Raw genomic sequence first — 14310 nt, forward strand, 5'->3', positions numbered from 1 at the left:
AGTGTTTTGGTGGCAGTGTGTGTGACCAGTGATGGCGACCCACCCACCAGTGGTTCTGTGCTGACTACTAGTAGTCACCTGTGTTGTTGTGGAGTTGACGGAGTGATGATGCTTGTAACCTGCCCAGTCCATGAAGCTGCTTGGAGTGTTGGCAGCGTGGAGAACCAGAGTGAAGTGGTGATTCTGGCAGCTTGGAGGCTGTGGCAAGTCGTTGATATGTTGATATGTGTGCCAATAAAACACACGGGGACGAGGGTGCCTCATTTAATGACGGAGAACTCATTGGTACACACTGGATTCAACATGACACTGTACTGTGAGATTGCCTCTCTCTCTCTCTCTCTCTCTCTCTCTCTCTCTCTCTCTCTCTCTCTCTCTCTATATATATATTATTATATAAGTAACAAAATGATTCATAAGGCTTGAAATAAAGACATGAGTTTTTGTGTTTGATTTACTGACACACATCACTTTCCATAATACAGAGAGGAATAGTTTTGTGTTCATGAAAAAAATACAAGGCAATCGTTAATTTACATGTATAAGTTTGCAAATATGAGAAGTGTGCTTGAAAGGTTTGAAAGCGACCTCAGGCGGGGTATGAGAGTACAAATTGTTATACTGTACACACCAAATACAGACGTCACTTATCTGCTAACAATTACTTCTTATAAGTTTTTTTTTAAATAACAAGTTATATCTTGGATGAACTTAACACTACTTAATAAGACAGTCACGTTTCTCGCTCCAAGGAATTCCCCTATTTTTGTTGCATTTACATTAGTGAAGCAATATTTCTTGACATATTTTTTTCAGCTATTTGTTAAAAAAAAAAAAAAGTCAATTTGAATGAAGAGTGAGTTTCATCTGCACCATTAAGATCACCTAAAGAACAGATTCACTTTTGTACACTTGCATTCCTTCACTACCACTTACAATGGCAGCTGATGATTTGCACACTTGAACACACTTACGGCACGTGAGTGTTGTTTAAGGAGAACAGATAAATACTTGTGTAATTTTCCTTGCATTGTCACCATCTTATAATTAAGACATGCTGGCCTGTTATAAGTTTGTTCAGACAATCTCTGCCTATCAATAGCACAAGTCCTTACCTTAACAGTTTGTTTTAACCAATTACCATCTGCATTTGGTACTTGGTGCTACAAATGTGACATTCCATCTTGATTTGATAACTTATTTGTCATCATCTTGTCAAGCCGAAGTGCTTTATTTACACCCAGACCAGACATTGTCTTAATAAACCTGTACTAAATATTTCATGTCCTAATGGCACTGCCGTTTGCAAATGAATATCAAACACTTCTAGGCCTATCCTCCATGAATCCATGTAGAGCCTGTTTCACCATACAACATGCAAGTTGACTATTATCTTGCCCTGCTGTACTTACTGGCCAAAGGTGGCATTACCTCAGCTTGCACCATCACATTACTCAACCTGCGGTATTACAGGGGCCAACAAGTGCACACAGATGAGAGACCCTATTAACAGAGTATCTTCTCTCACTAGGCTCGCGACATGAAAATATATATTCTTCTTTATATCGACTCCACAACTAATTGGCTATATAAACTTCTGAATATGAAAATCGAGCACCAAGCACTGGCGTTCCTGTGTGTGTTTGTGTGTGGGGGGCGGGTAGGAGGTCTTCCAACGCGTGGCGCAGCTCACAGCTAATGATTACAATGGTCTGCATCTTCTGCATCTAATACTTTCGTCGCCGCCGCCTGGTTGTCTTGGCAGAGGTCCTCCTCCAGGCACTGCACGATGATGGGCGCCCCGTCCCCAGGCTTCCGCCCCTCACAGTCTCCTCCAAAGTAGGCGGAGCTGTTTTGAGTTGTCAGGTTCTCTCGTGTCTCTTCTGGGTTCGCACACATCAATCTGAACACCTCCACCACCCATCTGGCGGGGTCCCCCTCCTGTCCAGCCCCAAGCTCTACCTCCCTCGACCGCCTGTGCTCCAGCCACCGCAGGAGGGCGTTCTTGAAACAGAACCCGCTTGGCACCGCGATGTTCCACTCCCGTGTGGCGAACCATTTGAAAAAGCTCTTTTTGTGCCGAGGCATCCAGCGCTCGGGCTTGAGGCGGGAAAGAAGTACTTTTCCCATCAGCTGCACCTGGCGCTCTGCGGGCGTCAACGTCCCCAGCACCTCAGCCTCTGTCAAGGCAAAGCTGCAGCGCCATGTTCCATCAGCAGCATTACTGAGCTGCATGGTGGTGGTGTCCTCAGGAGTGAGGAGCGGTCTGCAAACTTGCTCCAGCCATGGCACCTCAAGCACTGGCACCAGGTCCACGCCGACCAGCAACAGTGGATACTCTCGCCCCTGCCAGGCCAGAGAGAGTCCCACGCCCACTTGCGTGCTGGTCAGGCCCGGCGGCACCAGGCTCAGTCTTTTGTCCTGCAGGGTGTGGCCAGCGAGGCACCGGTGCACCTCCTCGTACAAACTGGCCATAAATCTATTACCCTCAAGGTGGGGATTGTCAGTCTTCACACAAATCTGTAACCTGCCCTTCAGCGGGGCTTCCTCCTTCCCTCTCTCGCTAACAGTTATTCCTACGTCATCCTTGTGAATCACGAGGTTTATATCAAATTCGTCAGGGGCGTAAAGCTTAGACCCGTCCTGAGAACTGCCCGCCAGCCTCAGGTCGCCGCGGTACGTGGCATCAGCGGCTGACACCTTATTCATGATTATGCTTATTTCTGCCATCACCGCCTCCTTTACCTCAAGGGCCTCGCCCTTTGATAGATCCACAGCCACCCGCTGAGCCTTCTCCTGCAGCTCTTGCAGACTTATGGATCTCACAAGATTTCTTATGACGCTTTCCGGGTCACGTCGGTTGATTGGGTCTAATGAATTTTGTTTAAAACTATAATACATATTGTGAAAAACTTTAAAATTTTCTCTCACCTGTGTGCCCGTGGTGCCCGCGCGGCAAGGAGGGTCCTGCGTCACTTGGTGTGCCAGGAGTTCAAAAGTACTTTTGTTGCCAAACATGGCGGCCAGGTGAGGGGGCGTCTGGCCATACGTGTCACGCTGCTGTGGGTTGGCGCCAGCGCTCAGCAGCAGCGCCACGCAGCCGTCCTGGCCGTGCGAGGCCGCCTGGTGGAGGGCGGTGGTGCCGCAGGTGTGGTCCAGCACCTCGTCCACGGGGAAGTGACCCTCTTGCAGCATAAGATGAGTCAGCTGCAGGAGACCTTTGCGCGAGGCCAGCAGCAGGGCAGCGTGGCCATCAGGTAAGGAGACCTTCTTACCCTCGCCCTTCTTGTGGCTCTCAAAGAGATCCTCCTGTATACACAGCGCTGTCCGTGCTGCGGTCTTCTCGTGATCTGCCTTCAAGCGAAGCTCCATATCCTTCAGTTTTTCACGCTCCATCATAAAGAGCTTCTGTGTGCAAAGAGAAAGAGAGCGGTGAATATATGAACAAGTAAATAACCCTTTATTGCTGCGTACACATAGATATGTTAGAAATGATGATAGAAATCGAGGATTACATACGTATATTAGCATTTGTCTGCCTGATTGGAGTTGTTTATTAGGCAAGATTAAAAAATACAAGTAGCTTAATTGGTCAACTAGTAGAATCAAATAGTAAGTAATAGTAATAAAATATAATACCATAATTGAGCTGCATAATATTCATGATATGAATAAGAAGTTTGTTGTGCAAAGGTAGACTACTGAAAACGTTTGGTTCAAAACACAGCGTGCTGTTTTGGTAAGAGGATGCTCCAAGCTGTGGCTACATAAAATCCACGTTGATGCTTCTACTTTGGCGAACACCATCCAGTAGCAGAGGCACTTCATTTCCTGTGTGCTTTGTGAGAGTTTTATAAATCAAGAACAATGAAAGTGATTTGTCTATCGATGAGAAATTAAACAATGTCATTAATGAAGCAACTTTAGCTGCGGACTACAATTTTCCCAGGGAAAGCATACCTCTGATTTATTTATTTATTTATTTATTTATTTTTATCACGATAACTCTTTGATAAATGACGGCCATGTGCTGGCCCAGATGGGAACACAGCAAAGCAGAGGAGGACAGCATATGGCACAGCACACACTAATAAGTGACTTTATTGTTAAACAATGTGTTGTCTTGTACAATATTCCACACACTTCTGAAGCGTTGTCAAACGCGTCATCTATGCGGGGCAGGTTTCTCGTTTCTGAATTTTCTGACTGGGTCAAAGCAAACTTAGTATTGTTCAGTGCCACAAAAACTCAATTCCCCCATCTGTCTATATCGCCATAAGCAAGGACAGCATCATTAAACAGACAGATAAACATAAAATGACTAAATCTCCAGGGCCAGATGACATCATCCTAGAGCACTGCAGGAGTGCACGGGTGAGCTTAGCGACCCATTGCTGCGGCATTGAGGGACTCATTAGACAAGGCAGAAATACCAAAGGGCCAATTTCACAGTCGCTTGGTAACAGTCCCAAATGAAAGCCTTACCAGCCTGGTGACACCTCCAGCCACTTTCACAGCTGGTGTTCTCATGGCTTCGGTAATCCCCAACCTGGTGACTCTATCATAACAAAACGAAAAGCGCCGATTCGGTAACGCTGGTATGCCGGAGCGGCCTCATTAGATAAGGCGAGTCAGTTCTTGACCAAAGAATTAACCACGCCACCACTAAAAAGGAGGAAGGTGTGAAAATACATCAGCTGTGCCTTCAGCACGCCATATCCATTATTATGGTGACTTCTTGTGACTTAAATTCCTCCCTTTCAATGTCTGTCTGACATTCACCAAACTGCTGTGCCAGCCACCCACTTAATGAGTCATCTTTTTCTCTGTCCCTCGTTGCTGTACACACATTTGTTACATAGAAATATTTCGGGTTGAATGTAAATCATCCTAGCCTACTATTTATGAGATAGTTACTTTATTTCTGGGTGAAATTATGATTTTTTAAATCATAATCTATGCAACGAAAGAATCAGCAATGAACTTAGTGAGCTAAATATTAAGGTAAACTTAGCATAACCAAATCCAGCACTCTGATGGAAACGGTCATGTTATTTCAATATTTTGCAATATTTTGTTAGGTGACAAATTCCATATAGTGTATGCGTGTGTCAGGATTATTACAGGAGTGTGACCAAGGAGGCGTAGCAGACGAAATAAGCGCGACAGGTGCTGAAGTTTTGATCAGCTGGTGAAGTGAGTTCATGCCGCCATCCAAAAGAGTACACAGGCAAGCAGCCTCACCTGCTCCAGCCTCTGTTGCTCCTCGTGAGGCATCATGTGCACCGCAAGGCGACCATGTGTGTCCGGCACGTACGGGCAGCCCCCAAGGTCCCTGATCAGCAGCTCGGCCATGCCTTTGTGGCCAGCCTCCAGGGCAGCGTGGAGGGCAGTGCCACCAGAGGCTCCATTAAAGACTGTCCACCCTCCTGCCCTATGCAGGAAGGCGGCAGTCACGGGGCAGTTGGCAGCCGCTGCCTTTGCCAGGAGGTTGCTCAGTGCTGGCCAGTCAGTCTCCTTTCCCCATCGCCAGGCTGCCTGCCAGGGAGTATTTCCCTCGATGGTTGTCACTAGATTGTCGATGCCCTCGACAAGGGCGCTGCTGACCTTTTCCAGGCGACGCTGCTCTGCACGCAGCCGGCAGCAGTAGGCCTGTGAGGAGAGGATGGTCACCACATCAGGTAAGCACCGTGCGCAGAGAGAGAGAGAGAGAGAGAGAGATTTAGGGCAGCTATGCAGAAGTGTCATTAAGTGTCACAAATCTAAAAGTGCATGTACAAATACAACCTTACCTTGTCCCAAAAAAAAGGAAAAATACAAAGAATTATTCCAAATATTAGGTTTGACAAGCATTATTACAATTACTTTTAGGATTATATGATGAATTATAATCAAATATTAGGTTTGACAAGCATTATTACAATTACTTTTAGGATTATAATGATGAATTATAATCAAATATTAGGTTTGACAAGCATTATTACAATTACTTTTAGGATTATAATGATGAATTAACATGGATTCAAGTATTATGAGATCTACTTCATTGCTTGTTCTAAACATTACACTGAAGTGTCCTTTTATGAAATGACAAGATTCTGTTGCATGACCTGTAATGTTGGACAGGTTTGGTGACAGACAGGTCTGTCATGTGCACCACTAAAACCTGAAACTGACGGCACTGAAACACAAAGGCTCGTCCTCTACAACCAACAGACCTATAACTCATCCAAGTTGTTCAAACACTTTCCACTCTGCAAAGGAGCCACCGCTGAGACTTGGGTCCAGTACCGGTGCTCGTCCTCACCTTTGCAGTGAGGTAGTTCTGTGAGACAGGGAAGGGAAGGTACTCACGGTGGTGAGGAAGGCCAGCACCCTGTGAGTCACGTCGGGGCTCTGCCAAGCCTCCTGCAGCAGGCTGGCAGGCAGCGGTGCACCGCTAGCCAGCAGCAGGCTGACGGTGTGTAAGCGGTCGGTGGTGACAGCCAGTCTGAGGACAGAAAGGCCACCCAGGAGCTCTATGGGCGCGCCCTTACATATGAGGGTGGACACCGCCTGCACGTCGTCCCGGCGACTGACTGTTGAGAGCAGCTCCTCATGCAGTTCTTCAGGAAGCTTGTAGCTCTGCCGGAGAGAGAAGGGAAGCCATGGTGCTGATGGTATCGCAATGAAAGCTACATAATATAATGTGATGTAATAATATAATAATAATGTTGTCACGGTTTTCAGAAAGTTTCGCTTGGTGGCGACATAAGTGTTCACTGGTGGCTGTGGCGATGTGTCAGTGTGCATTGTTATGGCCTGTGTGTGTGTGTGTGTGTGTGTGTGTGTGTGTGTGTGTGTGTGTGTAGCTGTTTGTGTGACAAAGGCTCATTCATGCAGAATACCTTGATATATATTTTCATTTATTGTTTAATGCAGTATGTCTGTTTGAGTAACTTTTGCTTATTACTATATTGATAACAGTAGAGTTTCTTTTGAATTTGTGTTGTCATTACATTTCAATGTTTTATTTTCATGAAGTAAATCATGGTTTGTCCTGTTCCTACAAATGGTGATACTGGTGTCGCCTCCATGAGACACTTTGCCTGCAGATGGTGCACACACCACCAATTTATGTGTCTGCCACACCCATGTACATGTGCTAGTGGTTGGAATGCAAGCTTCTGTCGCCAGAGACAAAAGACCTGGTAGTTTGAGGCAGTGTTGAGCCATTACTTGCAGCTGCAACTAGCCAGGCTAGATGAAAACTGTGGTCTCTCATAAAGCCCTCAACAGTCAGGTGACAGTGTGGGCTCTCCCGAGGCAAGTGTACACCGTGTGAATGTACACACTCGAAAGCCACCGTGACTGACGCATTGCCTGTCCGGCAGGTGGCGTCCCTCGTCAGGTGCCCGCACAGTGCCCCATCACTGAGCAGCAGCTTGGGGGAGCAGTCCAGACACCACCACAGCCTCGCCCCAAGCCTGGTGACTGCTGTTATTTGCTTCACAATGTTGTGAGTGCTATAATTGTATACTTTATCGAGTTTTCCGCGTCAGTTCGCGTTTGTCTTTGAACCGTTGTTATAGCTTTTTGTTTTGTTTTGTGTGAAAACACCACTTTGCAGAGGCAGCTACAAATGTGAATCTGGTATATGAAAGACAAATTGGAGTTTTTGAAGTTATGATAATTATCAACAAAACAGCTGAAATACTTATGAAATGTTTTCAGGGTGTAGAAAAATCAGGTTGCCGCAGGACATCATCAGCGAGCTCAGAAAGCAAGCAAAGGGATTGAGGTAGCAGACCCTGAAGAGTCCACAGCAGCTGAAAACTCCATTTCTCCATATGCAAGCCCTGAAGTGCAGGAGTTTATCAGAGGACAGGTAATTAATGGCTTAGGAAATAAGAAGGGCAGAAGATATGGGGGACAAGGGAGGAGGTTTGCTCTGGCCTTGCGTTACCATAGTCCTAAGGCGTGTATTTTTTAAAGCTCTACTTTTTCACTCCCCAGCAGTTCCAATCTTCACCTTTGGCTAAGGCAAACTTCCATCCAAGCAGGCTGGAGCAAACAAACTCACAGTTCTGAGGAAGAGCAGACACCACGTCGAAGGGAGAGACTCTGTGGCATGCATTTGATGCAGTGACCGTCAGAGAATCTCTCCATTTTGACCCGGCCTCCGATTCCATCATTGGTACGAAGGATTTTGGAGACCGTGGCAAGAGTCTGAAGCAGGCAAACCATGTACTTGTGTTCATGGCTAAAGGGTTGGCCAGGAAGTGGAAAGTGGTTAGGTTAGGTTAGATCAGGTTATGTTAGGATAGGTCAGGTCAGGTCAGATAAGGTCAGGTTAGGATTGCCTTATTTTAAGCTCTCGTCTCCATTCAAGTACAAACAACGAGCACTTCCGCGTTCCCCGCCCACAAACCCCTCTTCCCAACGAGTCCCCAAGGTCGCCGGGGGACGAGAGAAGAAGAGGCTGCAGAGTGAAGTGATTCCACTGTGTTTTGTGCTCAAAATCGTCCATAACATAAACAATCAATGACGGACATCACAGTTTTGTAGTTTGCGGTTTGGTCGTACTGTAGCAATTCATCCTCCTCAGGCACGGGTTGGTTAGGTTAGGTTATGCCTGCTTAGGATAGGTGGCTTAGGGTAGGCTAGGTTAGCTTAGGTTAAAACCCTTCAGAGAGTCTCTTGGGGCCTTTAGCAGAGCTCGGCTCGGGGAACACGTCGCGTTCACCTCCCAGCCCCTCCACGCTGCCGCCAGTCAGCACGTGGCTCAAGACTCGTCGTCAGGAGCAGGACTAAACAGCCGATCGTTTAAAGAATCACATCGTGCTCATTTTTTCAAGTGTTGGGATGATGTGAGTTGTGCACTTTTGTTTGCTGGTCTCCCTGTGAATTGCATGTTTACATTTTTGATGAGTGCTTGCCTTCAAGTAGGATCTGATGCACTCAGTGTAAATACAAGACTGATTTTGTGACACCTGTGAGTGCTTTCAAGAACACTTATCAGTCTACCACCAGACTGCAACACTGCCCGTGCTGGCGAGGTGCTGCTTAAACTGAGCGGCTGGGCAGTCAGGCGTGCATTTTGCACTGGCCACACCGACGCAAAGCATTACCGGTGTTCACCTGACAGCCGCAGGGTGTCCACGGACGTGACCATGAGGACTGTCCACAGTAGGCCCAATGACAAGCTGAGGAGTGAATTTGCTTGCTCTGTGGAGATTCAGGGGAACCACAATTGTCCCCTTGGCCCTGCTGATGCCCTCGGTGAACCAAGGGTGCCCTCAGCTACACCAGAGCTATTTGAGAGCCATTTGAACCAAAACCCTTAAGTTATCATTATTATTATTATTATTATTATTATTATTATTATTATTATTATTATTATCATTATTATTATTATTAATTCTTTTTATTTATCTGTTTGTTATTTTCCGGTGAAAAGCAGCACTGGATAGGGATTGTGGGGGAGAGAAAGAGCAGGGTGAAGATAGAGGTGTTTCATTTCCTGAATGTTTCAACAAGCTGCCTTCACGGGGAACAAATTGTCGCCGAAGAAGACAGCTTGAAAAAATACCGAGGAATGAGAGGTCTGGTGCTTCACCCTGCTTCCTTGCAACCAGGACGGTCCCCGTGCACTCGTGCAGCCTAGAGATGCTGTCTGATGCTTTCCTGTTGGCTTGCAGCTAGTACAGGATGAAATACAGTTTGTGTTCTGAATTAGTGAGTTAGTGTTCAGCTAGCCACTGTGTTGTTTCCTTGGTGACGGTCACGTGTCCGCCACGTTCAATGTTTTTGCCCTCTCTTTGAGAAGTGTGCACACCAACTGCTGAAATATTTGCACTGCATCACAGCTCGCTCAACAAAACGGGTTACCAAGCTTATAGCATAACCATTACCTGCAGGCTTACCACCTCATTAATATCTATAAGCACCTCTTGAAATTAAGCAATACTTCATTTGTTTAACATGAATTTACAAACACAAATGTGAAGAAAGAAATACATCTTGGTAAAGGATGCAAAATGTTGTAAACAAAAACATTTTGCATCACATTCATATTGGTTAATGTTAGAAAAATGATAAATGTAATAAGCTCACACACACACACACACACACACACACACCTCTATATTTTGAGGGAGTTTCTCCGATACGACTCTAACCTGGGAGCTACTACTGCTTTCAAATGAACTTCTGAGTACCTGACCACTGATGTGACGTGCCACAGGGCCTGAGTAACATTTCTACTGCCAGTACTGAAGGTATTATCAAGTCTTCCCTGTACTGTTGTGTGAGCCACAGAAGGTAAACAAGGTGGTGTGTTTTGCCATGTATATATTGTACCACCTCACTGACTTATGCATGTAAAGAAATTCTATTGCTGAACTCCACACAAGAATGGCACACTTCATTGGGTCTGAACCTGAAGAATTAGTGAAGACAAAGGTAGAAAACGAGCTTGCTAATATAACCAGCAGCAATGATGGAAGGGAAAGCAGACGATTAAGGATGCAGTTGTTATGCTGTCCAGCCTGGCAGCATAATTTCGGTCGCTGTGTATCTACTGTATCTACTGCTTTCAAGGAATTCAGTGATAAATTAGAAAACAAGATCGCAGTAATGCTGAGGAATTGCCTCCTGCTCAAGTATGAACACGACAAGATGGAGCAGTACTCCCGAAGAGAGAACTTACGTATTTCTGGATGAGAGGAAGAAGAGGACGAAAGTGAGGAGGTGCTGGAAGCTAAAGTTATAGAACATGCTGACACTATTGGAGTGAAAATTGAGCAGGATGACATTTCTGTTGTTTACCATTTGCGGAGGCCCAGGGAAGGAGGTAGGCCAGTGATTGTGAGGTTTTGCCACCGAAAGAAAAGAAATTAAATTATGCAAAATAAGAAAAAAAAAAAAAAAAAACTGAAAGGTAGGCAAAGAAAAGTGTATATAAATGATGACATGACCTCCTTAAGGGTTAAAATGTTGAATATGGTTAAAGGGCAAGAAACAGTGAAAAATGTGTCCACAAGGGAGGGGAGCATTCTTGTATAGTTGCACAGTGGGGGTAGACCTGTAGTTATAAACTGTCCTGATGACTTAGAAAAGGTTGTTATATCTGCTCCTGATTGGAAAAGGTTAAATCTAGATCACTTAACAAGGGCCTAGGATGGCCCTGCTGGGGCACAGCACATACTTGGGCATGATAATAGTGTTAGTGTAAGTAATATTAACTCTGTTCAGTTTGTTCCTCCCCTGGATTATATTAATGTGTCGTCTCTTAATGTCTGCGGTATCAAGTCAAAGTTTTTATCTATGAATTTTGTTAACTTTATTAAAGATTATGGTGTGATTTGTTGATGTGAAACTAAGTGTGATGATACTGATGTAATTAATGTAAAAAACAATATGGAAAATATTGGCTTTGACATTGTCTTTAAGGACAGAAGCAAATTAAGCAGGTTTAAATCTGGGGGTTTGCTCATGGCCATCAAGAAAAATGCTAGTTTTAAGTGGAGGCATATTAGTAACACTTATGATTCTTTACTTTCAGTTAAAGTTGATAGAAGTAGTGTAAATTTTGGTAGGGAACTGGTAATAAGCTGTGTTTACATTCCCCCCTCACACTCTAGATGTGGTAATGAAGAGCACTATGACGAGCTGGATGATTTTTTGCTTACTTACTCATGTGATGATTATGTGCATTGCATGTGCTTTGTGGTGATTTTAATGCTCACACTCTCACTATGTCTGATGTTCCTTCTGAGGCTGCTGAGGACCCTGTGTCTGTAAGTTTAACTAATTTTGGAATAACTGAGACTAGAGCAAACCAGGACTTAACCCCAGATAGGAATTCATATGAGAAAAAGTTGTTGGATGTTTGTAAGAATGATCAAGTTTATATATTGAATGGAAGGTTAGGGGAGGACTGCAGCATTGGCAAACAATACAACTATTGACTACTTTTTAGGATCACCATTGATTGTGAAATATGTTGTAGTTCTTAAAGTATTAGATTATGAACCTTTGTGGTCTGATGTACACTGTGGACTACATGCAAGGATCAAATGTGAGATGCAAAGTACGGTGCCTGTTGTAAACCGAGAGGCAAAGGAATCAAGACAATCAGGTGTAAGGCAAAGTAAATGGAATGTTGAAAAACAATTTTTATGTGTGAGTAATATTGATGAAACTAAGATAAATGAACTGATTGCAAAAGTGGATGAATTACCCATGGATGCTATTAATCTAGATTTAAAACAAATACTGATTGAGGTGGCACTTGCAACTTTCCCACCATATAAGAAAAGATCATTCATGAAAAAGTCCAATAATGCCACCTCAGTGGGATATGATAAAGAGTGCTGGCCATCTAGAAAGGAATACCACAAAGCTAGACAGAGGTTTCATTTGCATAGTGAAAATTTTAACAACATGATTGAGAAAAGCAGGAAAAATAAAGCAAATCTAAAAAGAGTGAAAAATAAGGAGATGGATAACTTAATAAAGAAATTTAGAAAATATAAGAGTGATGACCCTAAAGCATATTGGAAAATTTTAAATAGTCAGAAAAGAACTTATCAGATCCCCATAACACTAAATGAATTCTATGAGCATTTTAAGCAGCTAGCGGGTGATGAAAATTCTGACAATAGTGATGTGAATATTACAAATGATGAAGACTGTGCGGATGCTGAAATTTTATCAGTACTTAATGATCCTATAAGGGAAGGAGAGGTAGTTAGAAATATTAAGAAGTAAAAAAAAAAAACAATAAATCCACAGCATCTGATATGATATTAAATTAATATATTAAAAAGTACTTGATACTGGTGTCATGCCAGCTGAATGGTTGGTGGGTACAATAGTGCCACTCTATAAAAACAAGGGAGACATCCAGGATGTTAATAATTACAGGGGCATCATCTTACTTAGCTGCATGGGGAAGCTGTTCACCTCCATACTTAATGAAAGACTTAATGATTATTCAAACACCTTATCTACCATTAATGAAACACAAACGGGCTTCAGACACAGATATTCCACTCTGGATCATATATTTTTTCTTCAAATGTGTCATTGATTTATTTAAGTGGAAGAAGAGAAAGCTATTTTGTTTATTTGTTGATTACAAGAAACCCTTTGATATGGTACAGTGTGAAGATTTATGGTGTAAACTTGTGAAGGAAGAGATGCAAGGAAAAATTCTAAATGTAATCAGAAATATGTACAATAATATCAGATCATGTGTCATGCTTAACCAGGAGATTTCAGACACCTTTGTTTGCAATGTAGGGGTAAGACAGGGGGAAAATTTATCATCGGTGCTTTTTGCTTTTTATGTGAATGATATTGAAAGTAAATTCATTGAATATAATTGCAGTTATGTAAATTTTGGTGACGATTTCTTAAACATGTATCTTAAACTATTTGTTATTATGTATGCAGATGATACAATTATTTTGTGTGACAGTGAGGATGGAATGAAGCAGGCACTGGTTGCTCTGAATTTATATTGTAATGAATGGAAATTGAAGCTAAATTGTAACAAAACAAAAATAGTAGTGTTTAGCAGGGGAAGACAAAATTTAACTATGAACTTGAATTTGGTGGTAAAAACATTGAAGTAGTGACAGAGTATAAGTATCTTGGAGTATTATTAAATTATAATGGGAGGTTTTGCAAAGGTGAGCTGGAGCTAAAAGAGACACCTACAAGAGCAATGTACTCATTAATAAGTAAGTGTAGGAAGTTTGACTTGCCAGTGGATATACAACTCAAATTATTTACCACCATGGTGTTACCTATATTGACTTGTGCAGCTGAAATTTTGGGTTACCATATTGCTAGGGAGTTAGAGTATATGTACATGAAATTTTTAAAGCAGGTTTTGGATGTTCATGAGAATACTTGTAATGACATGGTGTATGGTGAACTGGGTGTATTTCCACTTGATATTTATATAAAGAAAAAAAATGATAGGTTATTGGTCTAAGCTAATTTCAGGTAAAAATACTAAACTGTGTTATTTAATGTACCAATGTCTATTGCAGCTGGATAGGTTAGGGCTTCATAGTTCTCCATGGTAAACTTGTATAAAGAATATTTGTAATGACTGTGGAATGTCTGGTATGTGGTGTTGCAAGATGTTCCTAATTCAAGATGGGTGAAGAAAGCTATGGAACAGAGATTGAAAGATCAGTGGCTTGTAACTTGGCATCATAATTTAGAAACAAAATCATTAAGTAGCAGTTATAGGGTGTTTAAGACAGATTTTGGCAGAGAACAGTATTTAGAACAATTAACAAAGGGTGACAG

At 43.1% G+C, this 14310-nt stretch overlaps 1 protein-coding gene and 1 long non-coding RNA gene across 7 annotated transcripts in view; one reads left to right on the forward strand and one right to left on the reverse strand.

Annotated features, from left to right (window-relative positions):
* Window positions 1–440: 440 nt before the first annotated feature.
* The window catches only part of LOC135099563 (ankyrin-1-like), a 38066-nt gene continuing 24196 nt past the window's right edge, over window positions 441–14310 (reverse strand). For all 6 annotated transcript variants that reach the window (XM_064001958.1, XM_064001957.1, XM_064001959.1 and 3 more), the window contains 3 exons: window positions 6355–6624; window positions 5245–5652; window positions 441–3408 (listed from right to left, as the gene is read on the reverse strand). In XM_064001958.1, coding sequence (XP_063858028.1) covers window positions 1696–3408; window positions 5245–5652; window positions 6355–6624 — 2391 coding nt within the window. In that variant the 3' untranslated portion in view covers window positions 441–1695. The remainder of the gene's footprint in view (window positions 3409–5244; window positions 5653–6354; window positions 6625–14310) is intronic.
* On the forward strand, window positions 6621–9569 carry LOC135099565 (uncharacterized). Its single transcript, XR_010268138.1, has 3 exons — window positions 6621–7498; window positions 7714–7867; window positions 7996–9569. It is a non-coding gene; the product is annotated as an uncharacterized LOC135099565 (long non-coding RNA).

Source organism: Scylla paramamosain, unplaced genomic scaffold, assembly GCF_035594125.1.
Source record: "Scylla paramamosain isolate STU-SP2022 unplaced genomic scaffold, ASM3559412v1 Contig148, whole genome shotgun sequence".
NCBI classification, from domain to species: Eukaryota; Metazoa; Arthropoda; class Malacostraca; order Decapoda; family Portunidae; genus Scylla; species Scylla paramamosain.